General features: G+C 39.8%; 1 protein-coding gene across 1 annotated transcript in view; it reads right to left on the reverse strand.

Moving 5' to 3' along the window:
• Positions 1 to 5,402: 5,402 nt before the first annotated feature.
• SEMA3D (semaphorin 3D) overlaps positions 5,403 to 24,803 on the reverse strand; it is a 141,291-nt gene continuing 121,890 nt past the window's right edge. Inside the window, exons 13-18 of the mRNA XM_086480808.1 lie at positions 24,626 to 24,714; positions 22,785 to 22,826; positions 21,372 to 21,529; positions 19,152 to 19,216; positions 16,765 to 16,904; positions 5,403 to 6,913 (exon numbers count right to left, since the gene is read on the reverse strand). Coding sequence (XP_086336934.1) covers positions 6,500 to 6,913; positions 16,765 to 16,904; positions 19,152 to 19,216; positions 21,372 to 21,529; positions 22,785 to 22,826; positions 24,626 to 24,714 — 908 coding nt within the window. The 3' untranslated portion in view covers positions 5,403 to 6,499. The remainder of the gene's footprint in view (positions 6,914 to 16,764; positions 16,905 to 19,151; positions 19,217 to 21,371; positions 21,530 to 22,784; positions 22,827 to 24,625; positions 24,715 to 24,803) is intronic.

The raw sequence follows: 24,803 nt of genomic DNA on the forward strand, positions 1-24,803 counted from the left end.
GAGAGGTGAATGCACATATATGCATCACCAAAAATGAAAAAAAATATGTAAACCTTTGGAGATAATATATTTTCATTTTTCATTCATATTTTCATAGATTTATACAGTTTATATCCATTTTTTTACAGCCAAGATATGTTTGTGGGTGGTCTTAAAATGTCAAAATTACAATTCATTTCTACAGAAAACGTCCTTGAAGAAAGTCACATAAAGTCTCCAAAACAGGACATGAACATCTGATGTTTCTTTTTCTTTGGCTTTTTTTGAAAACAAACAGAAATATAAAATATTTTCCACTTCCACTTAGAACTTTTCCATTTTTTCTCATGTTTTTGCAGAGAGACTGGAAAGAGCAGATTTTAAAAGTATTTTAAGAAAAAAAAATTCTTAATGAAAACATTTTTAATAAGCATATTTTAAAATGAAAATGACAGCATTTTTTAAAATAAGCATTTTAGAATATGAAAATAAACTTAGAAAGTGAAAATCTCTGAAATTCTGCTTATATACATTTGTTTGGATAATTCTGGCAAATATAGATAACAAACCTAGTAACAGGTTAGATTTTATGGATTTGTTTATATTGACAATATTTCAGAAATTTAAAAATACACCTTCTATAAATCTACCCTCAACTTCAACCTGGGCCAGAGAAATGGCTCAATGGTCTTTATACTCTCAGCATAGTCATTCAAGCCATAAGATTTTGCTCCTTGCAAATATACTATGTTGTCTCCATATGAAAATATCTGCCCATGCCTTCTTCTGTTCCTCTTACTTCTTCGTCATGTGTTGCACCACCAGAAAGCACCTTGCTTTCGGCATGGCTCCTTTTAGTAGGAGAAATAACATGAAAACAAATGAGTAGAAAAGAAAAAGCAAACGAAACACATACATACAAGCAAAACAAAAACAAACAACAAACACAAACCCAACCCAAACAAAACCAAAAACCCCAAAAACCCCAACACGAAACCAAAACAAACCCCACTTGACCCCCCCAACCCTCCCCCAAAAATAACCCAGCCAAACCACTTATGTACTGTATAAGAGGAAGGGAATAGAATATGAAACACCACCAAAATTGAGATGTGTCTGTGCTCCTTACAAATATCACAACCATCTATGGCTGGACAGATGATTTCCTTGGCTTGTACCGTTTGAAACTATCAACCAGCAGTCCATATCAATCAAAAAATATCACCTGGAAATGTTCTTCTGGTTTTTCACATCACATGGGAAATCTTATGCTTTAAAGCACAAAAGACTTTGATTTTAAATTGGAGAATTATATACAGCGACTACATAAGCAAAAAGAGAAAGGAGAGCTTTAAGCAGCAGTTCCAAAAATTTCCTTTGTAAATGAAAACCCCATCTGGTCTCCAATTTACCTCATAGTGTTTGGTTTGCATCTGCAACTGAATGCAAAAGCTAATGCTTAGGAAAGTCATTGTCTGAGGGCAGACTGTGATATTATTTCAGAGTATTCCTCCATATAAAAGTGGGGTTACCTGACAGACCAGAGAGTCTCAAAGGCAGGAGACAATGGGCTTAACTGGTGGAACAAAAAAGCAAGCAAGTAAAAATCCAGTCTTGCTACAGCTGTCAGACCAGATGTTTCAGCCACATATTGCCAAGTGATAAACTCAGGATTATAATCTTTTATGTATCCTTACCTGACCAAAAAAGGAGAACAAATACTAGTGTTTCTAACACATTTTAGGATAACCACTATTTTGATATATAGGAATAAAACCTTACAAATCTGCCTTGCAGAATTTATAATTAAACTCTTTTCCCATGCCTTCTTTTTTGTTACTGCAATGAACTTATTTTACAAACCTCAAAATCTGGATTACAACTGCAAAGAATGTCACACTTCAGCTAACGACAGAAGACTAGTTCAGGGTAATATTAGCAACACTACGGTAAAATATTACAATAGAGACCATTTAAAGTTTATAAAATGTAACAGAATATATTAGAGAGACATGTGGGCCTAATTTTCCATTCAAGCCGATATAATTCCTTAGATGTCCATGTCTCATCTACAACTGTGTGCAAGAAGAACCAGGCCAACATACTTTACGGAACAACACATGGCTTTGGGTGTTCGACTACCAGACTATAAATAGATTATAGTTGTCTTAGACTACAATTCAGTTCCAGAAGGATTTTAATCTCTGCTGTCACTGGAAGCTAAGCTGAGCCTTGACTCTTGAAACCACATTTGTCTTTTGCAAATTAACCTCTGTTACAAAATGAACAGAAAATAAAGCATTTCTGTATGCACTTCTGTACACATACGCCCATATGACAAAACTATGACTCCATTTCCATTAGTTGTTATTAAATATTGAGACATTATTATGACACACAGGGTCATTACATTAATGCTGAGTAATAATAACAAATAATTATTCATTATCTGAAATGTTAAATGTACATCGATGCCCATAACGGTTAGATAAAGTGCTCACCGCATTTGAACCATAGGGACCTTCTGATCTCAAAAGCGCATGAACCAGAGGAAATTGGTTGCATTCAACCTAATTACTTCATTATGAGTGACATAAGAACCAGGTCCAAAATCTATGTATGAACTGGAAAGTATCTATGTATGAACTGGAAAGTATTCGGGTTCTTAGATACCTCAAACAATGTAAATTTAACTACTTGGAGAGAAAAGTATTTGCTTATGGCATGAACACACATTCACACCTGTTGTTGGAACAGTTTCCAGTAACGGAACTAGTTTATCACAATAAGTGTTAATACTTTATTCCTTTTTCTGCTAATCCCATTTTCTGGTTTATTTTAACTGACTGCAAGATCACTACAAAGTTTAGGGCCCTGTTGGGCTTTAAATCTTATGTCAGTTTTCAGCATTTTTATAACTGTAGCTCACATTGTGCTGGTTATTCTAAGAATCTGCTTGAAACCACTTCAGTTTGGTCCAATGCTGACCTTTTGCTGAAGTAGTGTCAATGGAAAGGTTTAGTTGAACGAAAAGATAATGTATTAATAATTGGACTCCTGGTTGAACCCATATGTAAATAAATATCTATGTTGTATCATATGTGCTAAGGGATCTGTTTAAAAACTAGTTATTAAGGTGAAGGCAACTTTTTTCCACTCTCATTCAAAACTTCATTTAACTTCATTTTTATGGACCTCTTGAAGGAAGCAAGGCTCAGTTTCATTTTAACTATGTGCCTGCTGTGGCTCATAGTACAGCTCACAGCAGCCCAGCTGACCCCCAAATCATTGATTTGAAATTTAAGCAGATTTAGAATTGAGCCTTTAAATTATACATAAGATTAAATTTTTTGAAAAGCGGGGGATCCTCTTCTGTTACAGTTTCTGGGCTAGCTAATCCTCTGAACCCCTCTCTGAACTGCAGGCTGAGGAAAGACCCACTGCTCCTCCTGCTCCTACTCCTGGGTTTGTATTGCTGAGTCCTGCCTAAGAAAACTCTGTCTTACCTCCTGTAGTGATCCCTGATCTGTCCCTCTCATTCCCTGGTCTCCAAGGTCCTCTGGCCTCCTTGCATGTGTAATACCTGCTGTGCATGAGGAACTGTGCTAGCCCTGCCAGCTATAGCATACTTCTTACCCAGTGTATCAAAACACATACTTTTATCTATACAGCATTATTAAATATGCTCCCTGGGGTGGCATGAACCTAACACAGCACACTGGTTTGGAGGATATTGAATTTATTTCCCATGATGGAAGAGGCCTTACACATCACTTGGGGTTTTGCGCTACCACTGTACCGCAGACTGATGAGGTCATTTCTTTAAGAAGAATCTCATTGCAACAACATTTGAAATAAAAGAAATGAAAGTTGGTTTTAAGAGTAATAATATTTTAATTCAACCATTTAAATCTAATGCTCCCAGTATTGAGACCCTTAGTCATCCCAGACTTCTACTAAATTCAGTGGGGAGAGTTCATTTGTAGAATACATACCCCCAATCATATCTAAACATAAATCAGATGATTCAGTTATCATGGAGGAGAAAAAAGTATGGAAGAAGAAATTGATTTGCTTTTTTATGAAGTAGGCAAATACGTGATGAGAGTTGTCTGAAGTGCAATAATTGAAGTACCGTGACACCACCGTCAAGAAGAGTAGGTCCTTTGTCAGTGCATGCGAATGCAGACCACCTGTTATTCCATAGCCTTGGTGTGGTTCCACTCATGTACTTAATGTCCAAGTCAGAGAAATGGGACTTTGTGGACTGATAAAAATCTAATAATGAGTAACTGGGCAGGTTCTGTATGGTGACAGCATAATCTTCCAGCCAAGAATATCGAGTATCCTTGTCTTAGGGTACTTTATATGTATTAGTTTAATACTCCCCCATACTGCCTTTAAATAGTTTTCACTGGCTTTAAAATCAAGGTACCCCAAATGACAAGCCTCTTGTGAAATGCCTGGCCTACGTTATTTTGCAGCGAAAATTGACAAAAAGTTCTCTGCGTGTTCTCAAAGTACTGTACAACTGGTTAGCATCTTCAGCATTGGTCTCTCTGCTGATTAAAGGTCCTGTGCTGAGAAATTCCTTCCTCCCCACAGATGTATTTTATAATATTTATCACTCAGTGCTTTACATTATCAAAGCCTTGTACGCATGCTATCTAATATCTCCTAATTAACTCATACATCTATTAAAAAAGCATCTAAAATTAATGACATATGGTATTGCTGGCTTTTATACAACACATGCAAACTCAGCTTTTGGGTTTTACAAGAAACGTGGGTGAGCTGAGATTCCTTTCTGAAATCTGACAAATACTTCGCCATTTCTGACTTTCAACAGAGAGGAAATGAACAACGATGCAAATTGGATCTGCACAATTATAGATCAGGGTCTGAATGCGCACACAAACACTAGCATGGGCAAGGGCAAATCTACAACTTTCAGAGCCAACATTTTCGGTTCCTTAATGAGGTGCACACCAATTACACGGGTTTCCCACAGACTTTGCTCTCAAGATCTGTAGAATGCATGAGAAACAAGGAAAGTCTGTCGTTTTGGTATCCATTAAAGCTCTCTTCCATGTGAGGAAGTGGCTAATTTGCCATTTCACACTCAAAAAGGCGTGAAAGGCATAACGGAGGGAGGTTAGGTGGAAGAGAGGAAAGGGGGGTGACTCATGAGAAGAGACAGTAGGCATGATTTTGAGCCTGTGTTTGTTGCTGCATATCAGGAATAAATTCAACGGAATCACAATGATGTAAAATAGAGAAGAATGAGGCCAGTGTTTCTGGCTTATATGGAAAGATTTACACTCGTAAAACCAAAATATGAGCCAAGGAACAAGGAACACTTTACAAATGAAATTATGATATATAGCAAATTTCTAACTTACAAGTTTTATTTACACATGGACATCATTTGTTTTATTTAATTATAATAAAAGTATTAATTCCAACAATGCAAATTTTCAACTTAAAAATACATAAGACCTTTGGAAGAAAATCCCAAAGAATACACACATCTGAGGAATGTCAGCTCTGTGTCAAGAGCACTGGTCTCAGCCACTAAATATTTTCCCTCATCGTCTTTCATTTTAGCTTTGCTGTTGTCTTTTATTTTTCTTTTCCTCTGCATAAAACAAAGCTAGCAAAGGGCCAGAGAAACAGAGTCAAATCTTTGGAGAGACAGGAGAGGGAGGTGTAGGCAGGAATCCCATTATTTGTTAACAGGATTTGCACACATACCTCACATGGACCACTTAGGAAATTTACTTCTGAGCATCTCGGTGGCAGTTTCAATTAAAGTCAACATTTCATTTCAGCAGATGGACCGCAAACTTGTGGCTACTCAAACTCTAATGAATAACGCTTGGTAATTCCCCTCTCTTAAACTATGATTAGGCTTTCTCTTTTTTTTTTTTATGGGGAGAATTAATGTTGTCCCTAAGCCAATACTTAATTTGATTTTTTGCTGTGCCTCTCTGTGCTAGCAAACCCCACCATGTGCCTGTCTGTATACAAGCCCAATGGGTACATTAGTGGGTATTTTTGCAGATCTGTCACACATTTCTACCATGCTTCTTATTCAGAAAGATGCCAAAGAACTAGATATACATCTGCCCTCCCCTGAAATGTAGCCACCTCTAGGGTGGAATGTGGCAGCAAGTACTAACATGGGAACATGGACACTAAATCCTATGTGAAAATTATGCAGAAAGTACAGAACACAGCTCACGCAGCCTCAGGCTACTCAGAAATTAGCTAAAAGTGTACCTCTTTTCTTTTTAACGAATGCATTTGAAATTACTGCCTGGTGTGTAGTACTCAAATAAGGAACATCTCATTTGGTATTGTATCCCATTGTACAGTCTCATACAAAATTAATAGTGATGGTGAGTTATCTGATTTCAATAACAAGCAGTACTAATTCATAGGGAAGATGCACAAAACCAGAACACAGTATTTTTTTTTTTTCACGGAAAATGTCCTTTCTTTAAATAGCATTTACAAACTACGTAGACGGTGGCCTGGCTGGCTCGTGGTGCCTTCGGTTTCGCTTTTTTTTCATCTCCTGCACATGCTTCCATTTGGCACCACCTTTGTTCCGCTGCCGCCGCTTCTCCCGGTGCCACATCTGTTCACAGTATTCATCCAGGCTAAAGCTGGGGCTGCTGACAAGCTGGATGTAGTCCTTGTACCTCAGACGGGACTCTGTCAGCAAATCCCTCACCCTTCCCTCCTCATCCTCGGTTTTCTGAGTGCTTTCCATTTGCCCGTTCTCGATGACATTTAAATTCAGCTTCACGATGGTATGGACAAAGGTGTGCTCCTGGGCTTTGCAGAAATAGGCTCCCGCATCCCTTCTTTGCAAGCTGCGGATCAGCAGCCCATGCTCTGTTTTGATGATCCTTTCATCAACCTTCAGCTGTGGGGTTGGACAAAGAAGAATGCGATAGGTGAGTTTCACCGGCAAACCAGAACGCACACCAGTGCTATACGGAGGTGGAGAAAAGGCTCTGCTGGCACATGGCATGCCCCGTCCTTGGGGTGCCAGCACACAGTAGGGCATGAGCAGCTGGGACAGATACCAGGATATCCTTTCAATGTCGTGAGTTCTGCTCCTAACCATAGCATCTGTATCACTGACATTTCAGCATGCAGTAGTAAAAGTTACATGCTGTACAGCTGAAAGGACAGACACTAACACTCATCACACCACAATGCACTAAGTTTAGACTACATTCTCCAAGGAAGGGTAGCTACTTAGTGCCACAAATCCCATTCATTTTTTTAACTTCTCTTCTTGAAGTATCTGTAATGCACCCAATATACCAGTGTGCTTGTACATATCTGGAGTGGTGAGGCTCTGTTACACTGAAAATAAACACTACTGATTTTTAAAATGAAATGCTGTGATTCTGATCTTCTTCAACTAAGTTTTACAAAAGCAGTTGATCCTAGCTTTGACCCACTGACATGTGATTAAAAGCACTCAATGAGGTTAGACAAATACAACCAAGCACAATTCTTTTATTGTTAAGATCCGTGAAGAAGAACTTAGAGGAAAAAAAAAAAAAAGGAAAAAAAAAAGGGCAAAGAAAATAATGAGATTGCAAGTGAGAGTTGAAGTCTGTCAGCATGAAACTGTAAGTTCATTTACAAATGGAAATATTTTGATAAATACAGCACAATCTGACATGTTAAAAATAAGGTGCACCTTAGAGTAGTAAATCTGTCAGGTAAGTTACATACCTGGTGATCTGCAAATGACTTCCAAAATACCCTAAGTCAAAAAAAAAGCATAAACCCCATCAAAAAATAATAAAAAATCAGGATGGGGCACTGGGCACCTAAGTATTTTTGCAGCTGGGAAACATAGAAGGAAAGTGATTTGCCAAAGACCACATGAAGATTAGTAGCAGAGGTGGAAGTAGAAAGCAGAGCCCTAACTCCCAGTGTCCAACACCAGCATTTCCTTTGAAAATGATTGTGGTCTAGTCCAAAGCTGTCACCTCCCAGGCACGCTATGTTCTGCTGCCACACAGAGGCTGCAGCACACAACGGCACCGAAGGACACGGAGCGCTGCTTGCTCAGCCTGCAGCAAAGCCAGGGCCTTAAACGCAGCCTCAGCAATGCTGGTGGCATTGTTATAACGTAGAAAAGCTTCAGCACAAGGCTGAGTAGTGGGTTTAAGAAGGGGGGAGAGTAGGGGCAGAGAGAACCAATACAGAATCTGGAAAATTTCCCAGAGGGCACATCTCACCCTCCAGCAAACTTCAGAGGATGAAGATCAGGGAGGCATACAGATGACTAAATTGGATTTATTCACAGTGGGTAAGCTACACACTGCTTCTTTATGTAAAAAATCTACACATGATTCCTTGTTCTACTCCATGGGAAAATTATACACATACACCTCATTTTTCATCTGTTATGATTCTAACTTACTAGTACTTTATCACAATAGGGTCTCTCAGAGCAAAGAGGTGGATGAGATGACCTCCCAGAACTTTTAGCTTTACCCTTTTCTGAGTTTCTATGATAATGACTTTGGAAGGGTTAAATAATTTGAGAGACCATTTTGGCATCACCAGAAGAAGCAATACACATATATTTAGTACATGCATAGAGAGAGAAAACTTCGGCTTGCTACTGTATCAGCTGTAACAGTCTTCAGTAACATACAGATTAGATAGGTAGGTCGGTAGGTAGGTAGGGAAGTAGGTAAATGGATAGATAGATAAATATGTGGATGGTTGGATATAGGCCTGTATACTACCATTGATCTGACTGCAGTAGAGACAAGAAATAATTGCTACAAAAGCCTGGTCAGAACATGGCTCCGGCTGCCTGGTTCTGTGGCCGAGTACTTTTTGACTTCTGCCAGCAGTTGATGGTGTTAGGGTCAACCCTGAGCTTTAGTTTCCTTGTTTGTAAACTGTATATAAGCATGCCTACTTGGCACCAGCAGGGTGAAATCACATTAATTTAAGGAAATTCCTGGAAAATCGATTGTCCTGGCAACAGGTGCTACATGAGCACAAGCTACTTCTGATTTACTACACTGAGCTTGAAGCAGAGAAATCATTGTCAAGCCACAAGCACATACACAGAAGATAGCAGGGAGACAGACTAGAAAAGACCACTTTTCTACCTTCAGAACCTACAGCACAGGGCAGTAGTCCTCTATTCTATCAGCTAGTGGGACTTCATTCCAATGTACCTTTATTACAGTAAAGACAGGAGCATAAGATGTATAAATGAATCCACAAAGAAGTAGCTGTAGGCAGAAATATGTCTAGGGCAAGTGTTTCCTTGTGGTGCTGTACTCCACAGAGAGAAGCAGGAGCAGGGGCCAGGTGGAACTGCTCGGAGGCTTGGCTGTTGCAACATGACTAGGAAGCCCCTCTTTCTTCTGCCCAGGCTTCATGTCAATGTGAACACCCAAGTTTGAGAAATTTAGGGAAAAGGATGGGAAGAAGCAGCTAATTTCCAGACATTTGGGTTTCATAAGGCACTATGCAAAGACCAAGTTCCCACATTGTCTTAGTGGAAACAGGACAGATCTCTTTTTGCTCAGGGCTTGATGCAATTGCAGCAGGAGCATCTGCCTATCGGTGGCTCTGCCAGTATTGTAGTCTAGAGCATCTAGACAGCTGTGTACCTCCCACACTTGGAAGATCTCCAGCTGGCTGTTTCAGCTGGCTGGGTGCCAGTTTAAAGAGCCCTCGCTAGTGCTTTGCCTATTTTCAGTGAAAGGAAGGCAGAATAATGGCAGATCTAAACTTGAAAAGATCACTGAACCCCCAAGTCCGGCACCGTGCTACTAATAACTATTTACCATTTGTGTAGCAGCCATCACTTTCTAGTTATAAACATGTTAGCTGATGGAGTTGCCCCCCGTATCTGCCATGGCATACCGCAGAGAAAGCTACAAGAGTCTGGTTGTGTCCCTTAATCCCAGCCTATCGTGACTCCTATTTTCAACGAAGCAGTGTTCTTACAGAACGTCCTGTGTTAACCTTGGATATTGATTTACGGTGACTGTCACCTCCTCTTTCGCTGTGCCTTCACTGTTCATTCCTTTCTTATCCCCTGGCAGGATGAAATTATGGCTCCGATTTCACACGTATTGAGCAACACTTCATTAGTGTTTTCCCCCCTCACTTCTCTTTTTGGTATCCTGTTTATGTTGTTTTACCCATAGGTTCAGAACTCTTCCTGTCTGTCTTTTCTACTTTTACCCCCACAGGGCTCTGGAGTTTCATAAACACCTGGCATTTCATTACTTGGTAGTAGATCTTTAACCTTTCACTTGAATGCTTAATGTGCTCTTTGGTTCCTGACCTATAGATGTAAAACATATTTTATTAAATTTTGAGGAGAGTGAAAAGACTAGTTAGATAAAAGACCTAATTTTGTTTTGGTCAACTGTGGATTCATTGCCCTCACCCCGGATCCCAGCCGTGTCATAATCAATAACTCTCCTAAAATATTTGTAAATAGGATTTAACAAGTCAGAAGCACGAAGGGTTTAATTAATAAAAGCTTGCTGACATGTGCTTAAATTTGAGCAAACAATAAAACAAACATGAGAGACATAGTTTTGTTCAATAGGGAACAAATTATAAGCCACAAAAAAAGTGCAATTGATTACCATTAACTTTCTTTTCTTAGTGGAGTGAGAACAGATTGTAAACAATATTTTATCAATAAATTGTACTTTTCCTCTTTCATGATAAGCACATAAGTTTGCCTAAAATTACATTACCTGAATTATGGCACACGCCATAGATACTGGCAATATTTGACAAAGGGAAGAGTTCTCTGTGCAAATCAAACACTTGATTTTCACAACCTGAATTTAACAATGGAGGAATAATAGACATTGCCAATAATGATGCCAAATCTTTAAACAATCAGTAAGTGGGAAAACAACCACAGATTTGAAAGTGCTGTGGCACCAGGTTAGGTCAATGCCTTTTGTCCTTTGCTAATGATGTGTTTAGATAGCTCCCTCTTTACAAATAATTCACATGTCAACTCTTTCACAGTTAAAACACTGCACCTGTCTGGGAGAAGAAAGTGGCTTCAAAGCCTGCCTTCCCTCATTAATCAACATGTGAAAAAACGTTAGAGGTAAAGCCGGACTAATCATGGGTTAGCTTCAACCCCTGAACAAACTGAGAGGGGGAAAAAGGAAAATGAGGAACATTTGCTGAGATTCACATTCATCTTTGTTTTTCTGTTGTTTTCTTCTTCCTCATCATCATTTGATTGGAAATAAAGATCACTCTGGGTTGGGGTTTTTTTTTTTGTATTATTGTTACACATGACTTTGTTTCTCTTGTACTGGGAAAATAATCATTTAACTTCAACACAGCTGTAGAGTTAATTTCTCTTTTCTTTCCTTTTTTTTTTTTTTTCTTAAACATCTTTTTTTATTTACCAAGAAGCCACAGGAAAAATGAAGAACGTGTTGTTGGTACAATGTCATTATGGAAATGTGTGATTTCTATTATTTTCAAGGTGAAGCTAACTTCCTATTCTGCAACTAATTTTAAATTCCTACCCACCCCCCTCCACTCCGCAGTATATCCAAATCAAAGCAGAAATGTCACATGCTATATCTCAGTTCAGAGCTGCTTCTTTTTTTTCCCCAGGAAACTGTCACAAATATTAGTCTTACTTAAGAAACTCAAGGTATTAGGGGAAAAAAAAAAAAAAAAAAGCCAATGAGTCATACAATAAAATAAAAGAGTGAAAGTGTGAGAGCTATAAATAGTCCCCAGGCTGCAGAATGAATGTCTTCTTATTATTCCCTCTCGTGATCTCTTTCTCATTGACCTAAGGATTCATACACTGAACTACACTCCTCTAACAGAAGGTACTACTGGAAACTCAGTCCTTGATGTACGTCCTCTTCCTTGCTCAGCTCCCATCCAGCTCTTAGGTTTCAGGGCTGGCACTGAATATGTGACATTTTTTTCACAAGATGCTGCTGACCAGATGTTCGTAACAGAAAATTGCCATCATGACACAAACATCTCAAGCTACAAAAAGACATGGAAACTTATGTCTTGCATAAATTGAAAAATATCTTCTCAGTCTGGCTAAATCGTGGCATGGAAACAACATCTCTTTGCTCTGATGGGGGAGCTAGGTCACAATCTCGTGCCTGGCAAGATGTCCTGTCCAAGAGATGGTCAAGCTCTTGTACCTATCAAACCTTCAGATGATTATTAAGCTTGGTCTGAAAAACACAGCCCAGTGCTGTGGGGTAGGAATATGGAAAGGGCAAGAACCACTGAAGAAGAAACTGGAAAGTCCTCCTGCCTTTCAGTGGATTTATTTTCACCCCTAGGTATGAATAGAGCAGGAAGGAGAGAGTTAAAAGCAACGTGCACCTATTCTATCACTTCAGACCATATGGGCCATTCTGTCCCCTGCAAGGAGAGGTGGCAGCTTGGCAGACCTGGAGCCACAGGAGACTTGGCGTGAAGTGCAGCCTAAAGCAGGAGGGCTAATACTTTTCAGAGCCACGGGGCACCAAAAATAATGGCTTTGTAGGGAGCTATGCATTTGCTTTTTGCAGTCCTGACACCTATTATATACATAACATAAGACATAGGAATTTTTCTGAGAAACAAACAAATATCTGTTGTAAGCTTCAGAAAATTTCAGCAGTTTAAGGCATTACGAACATATGACGTCTCTACTTTTTTTTGAACTCCAGTAACAAAACACTGCCCCTCATCTCAGTGACTAATCCTGCACGCACAGGAACAAACATGATCAATTGCGTGAGCAACACTGAACACAGAAGCACTAGATATTTGACTCTTGACCTTAAAACAGTCCCAAACTACAGGGAAATGTACTCCCACTGGCAGCAAAATGACCTGGTGACAGCTCCTGTACCACAGGAGATCCTGTCCCTCCCTGCAGGTTGCTCTGCCTGGAAGTCACATTCTGAACCGTGACCCTAAGGGTGAAATGTCGGGGACATCCTGCTGGGCCAAATGCTTCCCATCTAGTCTGGATTTTGCCCTTTTCCTTCCCTGAGGAAGCTTTAGTGCATGTCCGGGACACTGCATAGCCATTCATTTGTAAAGCCAGGTTTAAAGACTTGCTGAGACATTACAGTTCCAGCCCTGGAACTAAAAGTCCGTAACCTAAGTTCCAGGTGCATGGAGTCATTTGCAAAGCATGGTATCGTCATCACAATAAGTTACACTGCTAAGACATGCACTAAAATAATGTACAGCGTTATTTGAGAAATCGGGTGCTGGAAGGGAGAGAGAAAGCAGAAAATATAATTGTAATGGGAAAAACTCTGGTAAGGCATTGGCTGAGCAAAGATCAAACTACACATTAAATATGACCACACTATCACATATGGTATTTTTGTTAAATTGAAGTACTTTGAAAAGGAAGTCAACTACTTTGCTGACCTTTGGATTTTCTGGGAAGGTCTCCAGTTAGGCTCTAATACAAATGAATTAATTTTCACTGATAAGTCAAATTAGAAAACCTGAAAACCTTGATTTTGGAATCCCCAAATTAACAAGCGTTTAACATTTTAACCTTATTCTACCTAATAGGTGGAGTGATTGTTCAGCTCTGGTCATCTATTTATGCAGCCATATATGAAATTAGGAATTTAACTTTATTTACATGCATTTGAAAATATGACTTTTCTAGATTAATATCTTTATATTTAAAAATAACCCAAAAAAGCTGGTGTTTTTTTTTCTTCTAAAAATGATAACTCCCAATATGAGATATGCAAGCTGAGCTTGCTCAGAAGGAGTTCAGGTTATTAGGACTCTGAAACTAACCTGTTTCAAAATACTAGAAATTCTGCTACTGTAAGAATTTTCTGGCAAGAATCAAACAAACTCATAGCTATACACTGTCTTTAAGTGATCTGATCCTGTAATCATCAATGTGTGCATATGCATTTATATAGGCTGTTATCTTCAAAGATTGCAAAAGAATGTATAAAAATAAACTAAGAAAACCACCCCAAGAGTTTGCAGAACATGTGCTCCAACTTCTATTTTATCAAAGCTAGATCACAGTCACACTGCTACAGCTTCAGGGACAGTATGTGGTAAAAAGCTATTTGCCTACTGTTAGCATTCATAATGTAGAAAATCTGTCTGCAGATTTCTCCTTCAAATTTTCTTCTAAATTTGCCTCAAAGGTTAATCTAGCCTTTTAGCAAAGCTTTACTTTTCTCATACAAACAGATGTCAGAGTGTTTACACAGAGTGAGACCAGTAAACATTGCTGTGGAAGGCTGCTAATGTGCAAAGAGGTATGCTGTGTGTTTGCTGGAGTTTCAAATGCCATCACACGTGTGCACGCATTCCCATGCTCTCTCTCAACATGCACATGCTTGGCACGTTGGGCAGTTCTGCAGTATTGGACATCACTGTGCCCAAGTAACTGGCACTTGACCCAGAACAAATAGCATGGGCCAGGTCACTGCCCCAGTAAACCTTTTGGAAGTACAAAGCACAGCAAAAAATAATATAGCCTTAACTTAGGCTATGCTATATATGTTAGCCTGCCCCAACTTCGTTCAAAAGTTTGTTTGACCTGCAGTTTGTTCTACAATCAAATAAGAAAGATAGCTTGAGCTTGGCTTCCTGACTTTCAGAGGCCTAACTGAACCTGTGATTTATGAGAAAATCAACTGACTTTTTTTTCCCTAAATTGACACAGATAAAACTCAAAAGCACCCCTTCAAATGGGCTTTCAAATCTCGAATGTGTGACTTCTTATGATACAGAAATATTACATTCATCACAGGAAACTGGCTGCTTTACACAAAGTTTGTAGCTCTTTTTGAGAAGCTCAGACGCATGCTATAGTTGCAATACGTTATTTTAAAAAATGATTGATTGTCCTCAAAACTTGACATAACTTCCTGTTCAGGAAAAAGAAAAAAAACAAAACAAAACAAAACAAAAACATCAAAAAAACCCCAACCCAAAATCCCGTTAACTATCTGCTTAAATGTATTTTAAAATAAGTCTTAAACACATGGTTAAAATTAAGCTAGTACTTTGCTTGTTTCCCTGATCAAATATGTAAGTGCATTTACAAACTGCTGCCTTAAGGAAGTAGAGTGCAGAGTCTTCTGTAGGACAGTTAAAGGTAAATCAATTAAAGCACAAATGAAGAATGCCTACAGGTCTTTAAAGGCTGATACACTGGGTTTTCACTTCAACCACCTGTGGCTGAGAGCATGCTTGGCCAGCTGAAGAGAAGATCACTTTTTTTTTCCAAGTATCGAATGTAATAGAGGGTTAGAGGTGGCATTTCAAATCAGTAATCTCTTTCTTTTGGTGTTTAGTGCATGTTGTGGGAAGCACCGTGTCTATAAATTAATGAAGCTTTTGTTCTCAGCAGACGAAAGAATCTCTGCCACTCCAAAGCATGAGCAAGAGAAGGGGAGAAAATTAGTAGTACTACAGTGTCACAGTCAATATACAGCCTTGCGGTATTTTTTGTCTTATCTGGTGGAAAATCAGAAGTGCCTTGTATCCTCTTACTCTGGCTTTCTGGTCTAAGACATAACTGGGGTTGCAACTTTGGGACTACTGCCATCAGTCACATCTACCCCAGAGGTGATGCTTTCATGGGCACCTGCCCTGGCCTGCATCTCCCCAGCCTTTAGAAAGAAGCAGCACATTTTCTGCACTCAGAAATAGAATGAACTATCATTGGGAGTGGAAGACCGGTTGGGTGTTTGATAGTTCCTGTCATTTAAACTAATTTTTGTCTCAGATGAACATATAACAAAAAAGCATATCTAACACCTGGGACCAGCTCATTTGAAAGGGCAGTTCTTTTCCCTCCTCCTTCCCTGTTGCCATGGTTCCCATCACAGCAGGACTTGGCCTCAGACACAAAATCACTCATGTAAGAGAAAGACTATGAAAACTCCTGAGGTTTGAAACTCACTCAAACCCAGTCCAAATCAGTCCCAGCACGTTGACCTTTTGGGCACATCAGAGGGCCTCTTTGCCAGTAGCTCTGAGAGAGATCAGCAGGAAATTGTGCAGGGGGTACGCAGGGTCCTGAAGCTTCTCCAGGGCTTCTCCACCAGTGAGGACCCCAAACCTGCCTCCTGCAGGAATTAAGGGCCATCACAATTCTCAGCGCTTTCTACTCCAGATGCAAGGTGCAATTTTTAACCTGACATCTCTGCATCAGTGCAGAGCATCTTTTAAGAAAAAAATCTCAGACTCCACTAACAAGAAAAAAAGCAAATAAAAAGCTTTTTACTGCACAGACCATTCATTCTCTGGGGAGAGACGGGGAGAAGCAGCAAGCCATATGTGCAATTCTTAGCTACGCTGCTTAACATGATAAGGGAATGCAGTCACTAAATGGAGCAGAGATTTTATTTAAAAAAAAAAAAAAGAGGTCAAACATACTTTACCTATGGAAGTAGTTGTGTTAATTACTGGACAAATGGGCGCTTTTTCACTATTTAAAGCCTAATTTATCTTTTCTTATTTTTTTTTTTAATAGAACAAGCATGTAAGTCACAGTAAATACCTAAATCTGCTTATGACACAGTGCAAAAGGCTTCTCTCTTCCCCACTGCATGCCCCAAATGGTGATACCAGAATGCTATGTGATACCTAAGGTGAGGCAAGGAAAAGTAAAACATCAACTAATCCCAATAACTCCTGCCTTTCAATGCTCAGCTGAATTCTCTATAGAGGAAACTTGCCCTGATGACTATAACTTACCTCTTCTCGATGTTCTTCTCCAGAGCGCTGAATATACCACCTAATAGAGGCTTGCTGGGACTTAGGAATACATTCCAGAAAAGTTGAATTAAATTCAATGCCAAAAATCACCTTTTCATCAGCAGTTTCATGACTAATGCCTGGAAAGCAAACATGGTACAGGAGATTAACCCTGACCTGGTTTTTAAAGCAATGGGAAAATAGCCTGATTCAGAACAGATGCTATAAGAGCGAGTGAATTATAAAAAAGCAAAAGGAAACTTAACTTTTAGCTTAAACTATAACTATGAGGATTTAGAGGTGGCTGCTAACGTTCCTTCAGTGCAACTGGTTTTTAAGGAGGTCAATAAAATCTGTATCATGAGCTTGCTCCATTTTAAAGTTGAGGCTTTCACCTTTGAAGAATTTAAAATCTGATCTGTATTTTTTCTTTAAGTTACACAACTACTAAACCTGAGCTAAAGCTGCTGAAGGTAGATTGTACGGCCTGGTTTGTTCATCCCAAACACTTTAAAGGACTCACAGGGCTAAAGTAAACTGAAGTTTACCTTCTTTCAGTATAACTTGAAATGCTTTGTAGTGTGTTTCAGATCAAACACTGAAGGAGCCACGAGCAGATCTGGGCTCCTTTCTTGGCCTTCTGTAAACCTGAGCAAGTAATTTATAATCTCTGCATCACCATTTCCCTTTCCAGTCTGTCTTATCTGCCTTACCATTGAGCTAAAGCTGTTTCTTACACCCTGCCAATAACAGAAAGGAAGGTGAAAGCAGTGGTGTCTCCTAAATCAAAAGTTAGCTCAACAACAGAATGTATACAATATTGGATTGTTTTTTCAATATAATAAGTACCTATATGAGATCTATAGAAATTCAAGCTCTTCGCATTAAATGCTTTTCTTTTATTTCACTGTGCCACTGAGATTTCAGTAGAGCCAAACGACTTCATGCAGCCAATGAAGTCTCTGAGAGGGAATCTCACACAGTGGAGCACTGAATTTAAATAGGTTTTGGGGCCATAATGTTATTAATTATCTCAAATAGCATAAATAAGCCAAAAGCCTGGAGTGGCACAGGTCAGCTTCATGGTTTTATGGCACACAGGAGTCATCCTCAGCTGGATAAAATTACTATTGGTGGTGCTACATCAGGGCAAAGGATTAATACCAATTTCTGTGCTAAGTAGTTTTACATTTATTTAGTAAAGCCAACTCTTCCAGTATCTCTTTATCCTTCCAGGAAAAGGTGACATTGTCAGCCTTTCTGCTAGGGTTTCTATAACCTTGAGCTTTGCACAGTCTCAGATACCACTATTTGGAGAGCCATGCTAAGCAGCAAGCAAGGAAATTCTGGCCCTTGGGAAGGAACAGGGGTTTTATCATTGACTTTAATGGAAATTAAGATTTTACTCTGACTTTTTAACTATGTCTGCAAGCACATATGTACAGTTAGAGTCCTCTATACTGTGCAACAGACTTAAGGCTTTGATCCTGTGGTGAGCAGCTCTGATTTCTGCACTGACTCACGCCAACATCTGCAGCAGGCACCCAGCACCACAGCAGCACGAAAATAACCAGAGATCAATGGAAAGTGGTGTCTCGTCCCAAATCAAACGTTCAACGCAGCAATACAATCAATACTGTTTTGACTGAGTTGATCACGTTAATAAGCGGCTAGAAAGGTCCCAGACAAACCCAAGCTTGGTTTTGAATGCTTTTCATTTATTTTACGCTGCCGCAGAGATTGCTGCGTAACCGCAGGATTTCATACCGACAGTGCTTGCTGTAACAGAAGCGCTGCAGTTGCCAAAGGAGCAAGCCAGACCCTTTGGCATCTGAAGAGAGGGTGTGGGAAAGGGAAGGGGGAGACAACGGGGAGAGGGGGGGTAGGCTCTTGTTAATAACAGGAGTACTTAAGTAGCTGTGGGGAGGGGAAGGGGCTGGTTTGGCAGCTGGAGCTGGGCCTTGGGACTTGTGTCAAGTGTATGTGGTGGAAGGGGAGAAGATGGCATGCTCCCCGCTCAGCCCTGAGGGTTTCCTCGAGGGATTATCTCCCCTGTTTCTGGATAGAACTTCACAAACTTCCCGTTAGCTACTTGTAGGGGCGTGTGTGGTGTTTTTGCATCAGGGACACACTTCCCTCCCCTGGGTGGCTGCTGGGGAGGGTCATCCGTAAGGGATGAGAGGGTGCTGTCCCATACTGGCTGTGCCTTGTCAGCCCCTGCTCTGCAAATTTAACTGCGGGAGGGGTAATGTATATGAACTGTGGGAAAGGCAACTGCTTTAACGGTGTTATTCTGTTGAGCTCAGCAAGTTTTCACACACAGAGACTCGTACAGCAAACTCTGTTGTCAAAGGGACAAAAGAGCAAGAAAGCTGCAAAATACTCACTGTCTTCCACATCCCAGCATTGTGCAATGGGGTCTCCATATTTGACATCTTGCCTTCTGGCTCGCCTATGGGAAGAGCATGCAAACTTGTAACACTTCAGGCATAATTGCTGGAATTCAACAACAAAATACAGAGGAGCTCAGCAGATGTGGACTCGCATTGCTCCCACCACACTGCTGACAATTACGATCTTAACTAAAACCAGCCTCACCCTCAAAGCAGCATGTGGCCTAGAGAGATTTGTACAATTGACATCAAGAGAAGGGCCTGTGATTTGGGAAAACCACTGGGAGGGGAAAGAGAAAAAGCAAGATAAAAAAATCTGCCTAGAATAAAGAGCGTGCAATACAGTGACAGAAAGAACGTCTAAACTTGCTATAGGAGCATGGGGCACAGGTCTCCTGGTGGGGTGGATGGTCTTGGATATACCTCAAAACATCCTTAATTTGTAGGTCATGAAAAAGATCTGAGGTTCAATAGGTGATATTCAAAACTGAGCTCAGGATCAGCCCAAGCTAATACTGACTAGTAAACCAATCATTAAAATGAAGACAGAAAAACAGGCATTTCAGTTTGGTAACAAACAATTGACAAATCTGATTATCTTTCATCTTTATGGACAGAAAAAACACTGGAGACAGTGGTCTGAGATGGTCTGCTGCCTTCCACAACTAACTTGCTTTCTAATCTCTGGGTGTGTTACCTAAACTCACTGTGAATTAGTGTAATTTCAGTGCAATAGTATTTTTAAAACCCCCAAAATCTTCCATGATTGCATTTATCTCCCAAGACCTACAAAAAAAAGTTTGTATTTTAATTTTTCAGTAGAAGAATTTTAGAGCCAGGGAGAAACTGGTTCCTCCCTCACAGTCACACTGAAGATAACAGGAGTGGGACCTCCTATATGCAGAGCAATGCCTCATCAGGAGAGCAGGTTCCCGAGGCCAAGCTGTCCACTGTGGTAAAAGCTGTAGACATGCTGGAAACCCAGGCTGCTACACAGAAGAAAAATATTCCAGTTACTGATCTACTGGAGGATTCCCAAGGCCAGTCACCCATCCTTTGTTTTGAAGCCACAGACTTTTGGCCTTCCCGCCAAACTGCACATCTGTTAAAAAGCATGGACCATCAATCTCTCTGTCCCAGACCACCTCAGGCTTCAGCAAGCCTCATGTGTCACTAACTTTGCAGTGAGCCTGAACACTTGCTTTTCTCCTTTCATTTATGCTTCTCTGAATTTAGTTTGCTTTGGCTTTGAGGGAAAACACAGAAAGTTCCTTGACACCATGACACAATAACCTATGAGTCATTAACTTCAATGGTTTGTCTAATTGCTCAGGTCCTAGCCCTGTAACCCCTAAGGCTGAAAGTCCCATTCCAGAACCTGAGCTCAGACTGCAACCTCCAGCCCTCACTGCAAGAATTACTGTCAGGAAGGCTTTGTCCAAAGGGGAATGAAGAGGCTGTGAAGGACTCTTGCTCAACAAGCAAGCTGAGAGCTCTAGCTAAATCAGCCAAAAACTCCAAGACTTATCCAGTAACTTAGGCACTGCACTGCTAGAGCCTGCAGCCTGCTCCTTCTCCATGGAGATTCATGCTGCTTGTCCCAGCTGGCAGGTACAGAAAGTTCAAATTAAGCTTGTTTCTTTGTGGAAAAACTGCTCCCAATGCGGTCAAATCACAGTAGTTAAATATCTGTCTCCCTCTCATGGCTAGACTACAAATTCAACTGATGAGAGTGACACACTTTGAACCAAGTTGTATGGGTTAGTTAAAACAGACAGGAGAAGCTTGTTTGTTTAGATCAGAGAATTAAATGCATTTTATTATTGACCACTTTGGGACAGTATGTTAAACTCCACTTTATAACTATGGTCATGTGCTATGCAAAAAGCAGAAGCTTAGGAGAAGCTCTTGCATCTCAGGCAGAGTCAGCCACAACATGGACCTCCATATGAGCATCTTGTGCCTTAAAGCATTCAGTATAAAAAGGGAAAGTGATGAATTTGTGATGTTAGCTGCAGTAGACAATTACTGTCACAGACAAAGCTATGTTGTCTACACAATTCTTTAAGCGGAAATGTGAAACACGGCCAGAGTATGATCAAATTTTAAGGCAAATGACATGCTAAGTAAAAAGGCAACACGTTCTGATTGGAAACCTCTAAAATTCTTAGAAACAGCTAGATCTTTTACAGTATGTTGTACTTTTTTTCTTACCTTTTAGAAGTGGGGACATATCTGGAACATGAGTTTCCATCCCAGGCACAGTATGGGTCTCTGGCAAGGCAGCAGTCTGCACAAGCCTTCCCATACGTGTGACATCTGTGCAGGGAGAGCTGAACCAATCCATCCCTGGAACCAATGTACAATTGTTGCTGCAAATCAGGCAAAACGAATGAATTAGGAATGTTCACCAAGTAGCTCATTTAAAAAGTTCCCTTATTCAGTGCCACACTTGCAGACTTTCAACCTTGTCCCAGATTTTACAAAACAAGGGAAAATTCTTCCTTTACCATAAAATGTTTCTCAGGGCTCAATGTGAACTGGCCAGTCCCCATCCATCCCTGACAACACAGCAGAGAAGAAAGGGGACTGCAGTCCTGGAAAGACACCAGCACTCAACACCCTTACACCTTTAGATTTGTGCTGTAAAAAAAAATCAGAAGCCAATCATGGAAAGAATGGTTTAAAACATATTTAAAAACAAGGGGCTGGATAGCCATGATGTTAAGAAATTGGGAAGTAGAAATGACCTTGTGTGAATAAAATTTCATCTTCTGCTTCTGATCCTTAGGTAGGATGGGGATAATATTACTCCCCTCTCCCCAATGTGTGAGTAGATTGCCTGTTGAGACAAGGGTGGTCCAAGTGCTTGCTGTTGAGCCAGAGCTGGCTCATGCAATTCTTCCAGCTGGCCTGCCACCTTTTTTCAGGGGAGATGGGACCCAGCTGTGCTATGCGTGCCTGAACAGCAAAATACCTCCTCCTGCACGAGGGAGGCGTGTTGTGCCGGAGATGCTCTGGCCATCTCTGAGGGCCAGGGAGGGATGGCTCCGGTGTCACGCTACCTCCTGAACATGCATATAACCATCATAGAGCTCAGAGCTGTCATAAAACCATTTCCCATTGGGACATTCCCAACTGGGACTGGCCCCCGTGACTGCCAGGGTTGGACCACCCAGCTTTAGGCTGCAATTTTAGAGGAGAGGGACTGGTTTTCAGTCTGTCTGCACACAACTTTTAGCACAATGAGGCCCTGATCTCTCTTGGCTACTAATAAAAATAAAAACAATAATACTAACAATAATTTATTACTAGATTGTAAAGAGAGAAGTATTTCTAGCATCCGGAAAATGAATGTGCATTGACTTCATTCACAAATCCCACTACCATATGACTAAACATTTGTTTTCATGAATAATTACCAGCTTGGGTACACAAATTACTGTTTGTAAGCAAATGTGAATAAGGCAGGCAAACAAGTTCAAACGTGTCTCCTTCTTTCCAGATACTTTTTAAGAGTCATCCACGGAAAGCCTGGCCAGTAAGTAACAGGCATCACCTGTAAAGAACAAGCTAAGTGTTCAATGTACCATATATCCTAGGGTAATCAAAAGAGCTTGTGATTACCTGCTTCTGAGAAATCTCCATGGTTGAGATAAATGAAGGGTGCTGAAAAATGAATTAGTAAGGTGCATTAGTTCAACATACAAAAAGTAAATAAAATGACAGATCCATTTGCTTGGTTTAAATGAATATTAAAAACAAAACCCAGAAATCACTAAATTCATGCTTCCAAAAATACCTCCCATAAATTTTCCCTGCTGCTTATGAGGTAACTGACTCTACTTCTTAGCATTTGCATTGCATCCTGGAGACTGGCAATGAGCCTTCACATCAACTTAAGTTCTTACTAAGCACTATTTGAAAGGCTTAAATGGCATTTAAGGGATACATAGGCAGATCCTCTGCACCAGGATGTATTTCATTGCTACGAGAGTCAGTGACATTTTTGCCAGTGGCTGATGTAAGAACAGGACAAAGCTCAGGGTATTATATCTATCGCCTAACAGAAGATGATTAAAAACCTTTTGTTTAATGCTAATGCAATTTGAGGAAATAAGGGATGTTTTTTCAGCCCTTCACCCCCTTCAGTTTTCTGAATTCTAAACCATAGAGGTAACAGTTATAAATGTTACCAATAAAAACGTGAAGGAATGTCTGCTGAGCAGGAAAAAAATAACCTTTTTTTTTGTTTTGAATATGATATGGTACATTTGTCCTTGACGTTATGTTTTAAGAATGCAGCAAATCGGTGCACATACTGAAACTGCTGATTACTTGGCAGGCCACTGAGTGATCTTGAAATTTTCAAAGTGATATTTATAATTGGTGTTCAAGACAGCAGGAAGAAGACAAGGAGATCCTTTAAATCAAAGTTTCATCATACATATGACATATCAAAAGGCATAGGAAGAAATATACTCTTTGAAATAATTACTAAAGTTCCTGTCCTTACACTCGGAAAACAGTGTCTCTATGTCCCAAATTAATTAATTTAGTATGGACAAAAATTCTGGCTGAGACCTCATATAGCACATAGGAGAGAGGATGTGTGAGAAAGTAATCAAAATTCCATGGTTGCAGGTAAAATTTGATGAAAAAGCAAGGTGAAAACTGAAGAAAAGTTATACAGCATGGGAAGAAGGCAAAGTGAGAATGCAAAGAATGAAGAAGAAAATACAAAAAGGAAAAGAAAATCAGTAGGGAAGACACAGGTCTCCATTTTCCTACTGTAATAGTATGTCAACATCAGCTCCCTCACCACAATGAGGTTAATCAGAATTTGTGCCTGTGCAACAGAAAGGTTTGAGCTTTTTACAAGCTCTATTTATGAAGAAGTCATTGGTGTTAGCAGGGCTCCAGTTACTTTTCTTCTTTATCACTCAGCCAGAATAACCAAATCAAAACGGTCAAAAACTTAGAGTCAGCCTTCACCAATAAATTAAAACACATTGATAATAAAAAGCTAACCCTGTTTTATTTTCTTTGTGTTTTCAATTCCTAAAGTCTTTATTTTAAAAAATTTCTCTTTGTCTGGGGAATTTTGTTTGTTTGTTTGTTTTAAAAACATTATAATTGTACTAAAAATAGTCCAAAAGCTGAGAAAATTGAAAAATTTGCATTAAAAGTAAAATAATACTAATAACAAAATAAAATAATAATATTTCAAACTAGAACAAGACAGGATAAATGAGACTTCCTATGAGTTTGAAAAATCATGGTCTGTTTGGTTTTGGACTTTTTTCAATTGACTTACCCAAAGAATACCAAGGCATTTAAAAATTTACAGTGTCCCTCTGGAAACTTGAGCCAGTTCCAGCAAACAACCAACCAGACAGAGAAAGCCAATTTGGGCCTTAAAGTCCCCTGAATAATATTTAATTGATGTTGTGGCCGTTAATGCTTACCTTGAATATCTGCAGCTCTTCCAGGACCACCTCCTCCTTAGTCCACTTCTCCTTTGTGATACTCACAACTTTCAGGACTGTGCCTACGTCTAAAACAAATGTTCATCATGTAAAACCCACAGTTACATTTCAGCACATAAGTGCCACTCCATTTCATGCCCTGAAGATTAAACCAATG

Source organism: Leptosomus discolor, chromosome 1, assembly GCF_034619465.1.
Source record: "Leptosomus discolor isolate bLepDis1 chromosome 1, bLepDis1.hap2, whole genome shotgun sequence".
Classification (NCBI taxonomy): Eukaryota; Metazoa; Chordata; class Aves; order Leptosomiformes; family Leptosomidae; genus Leptosomus; species Leptosomus discolor.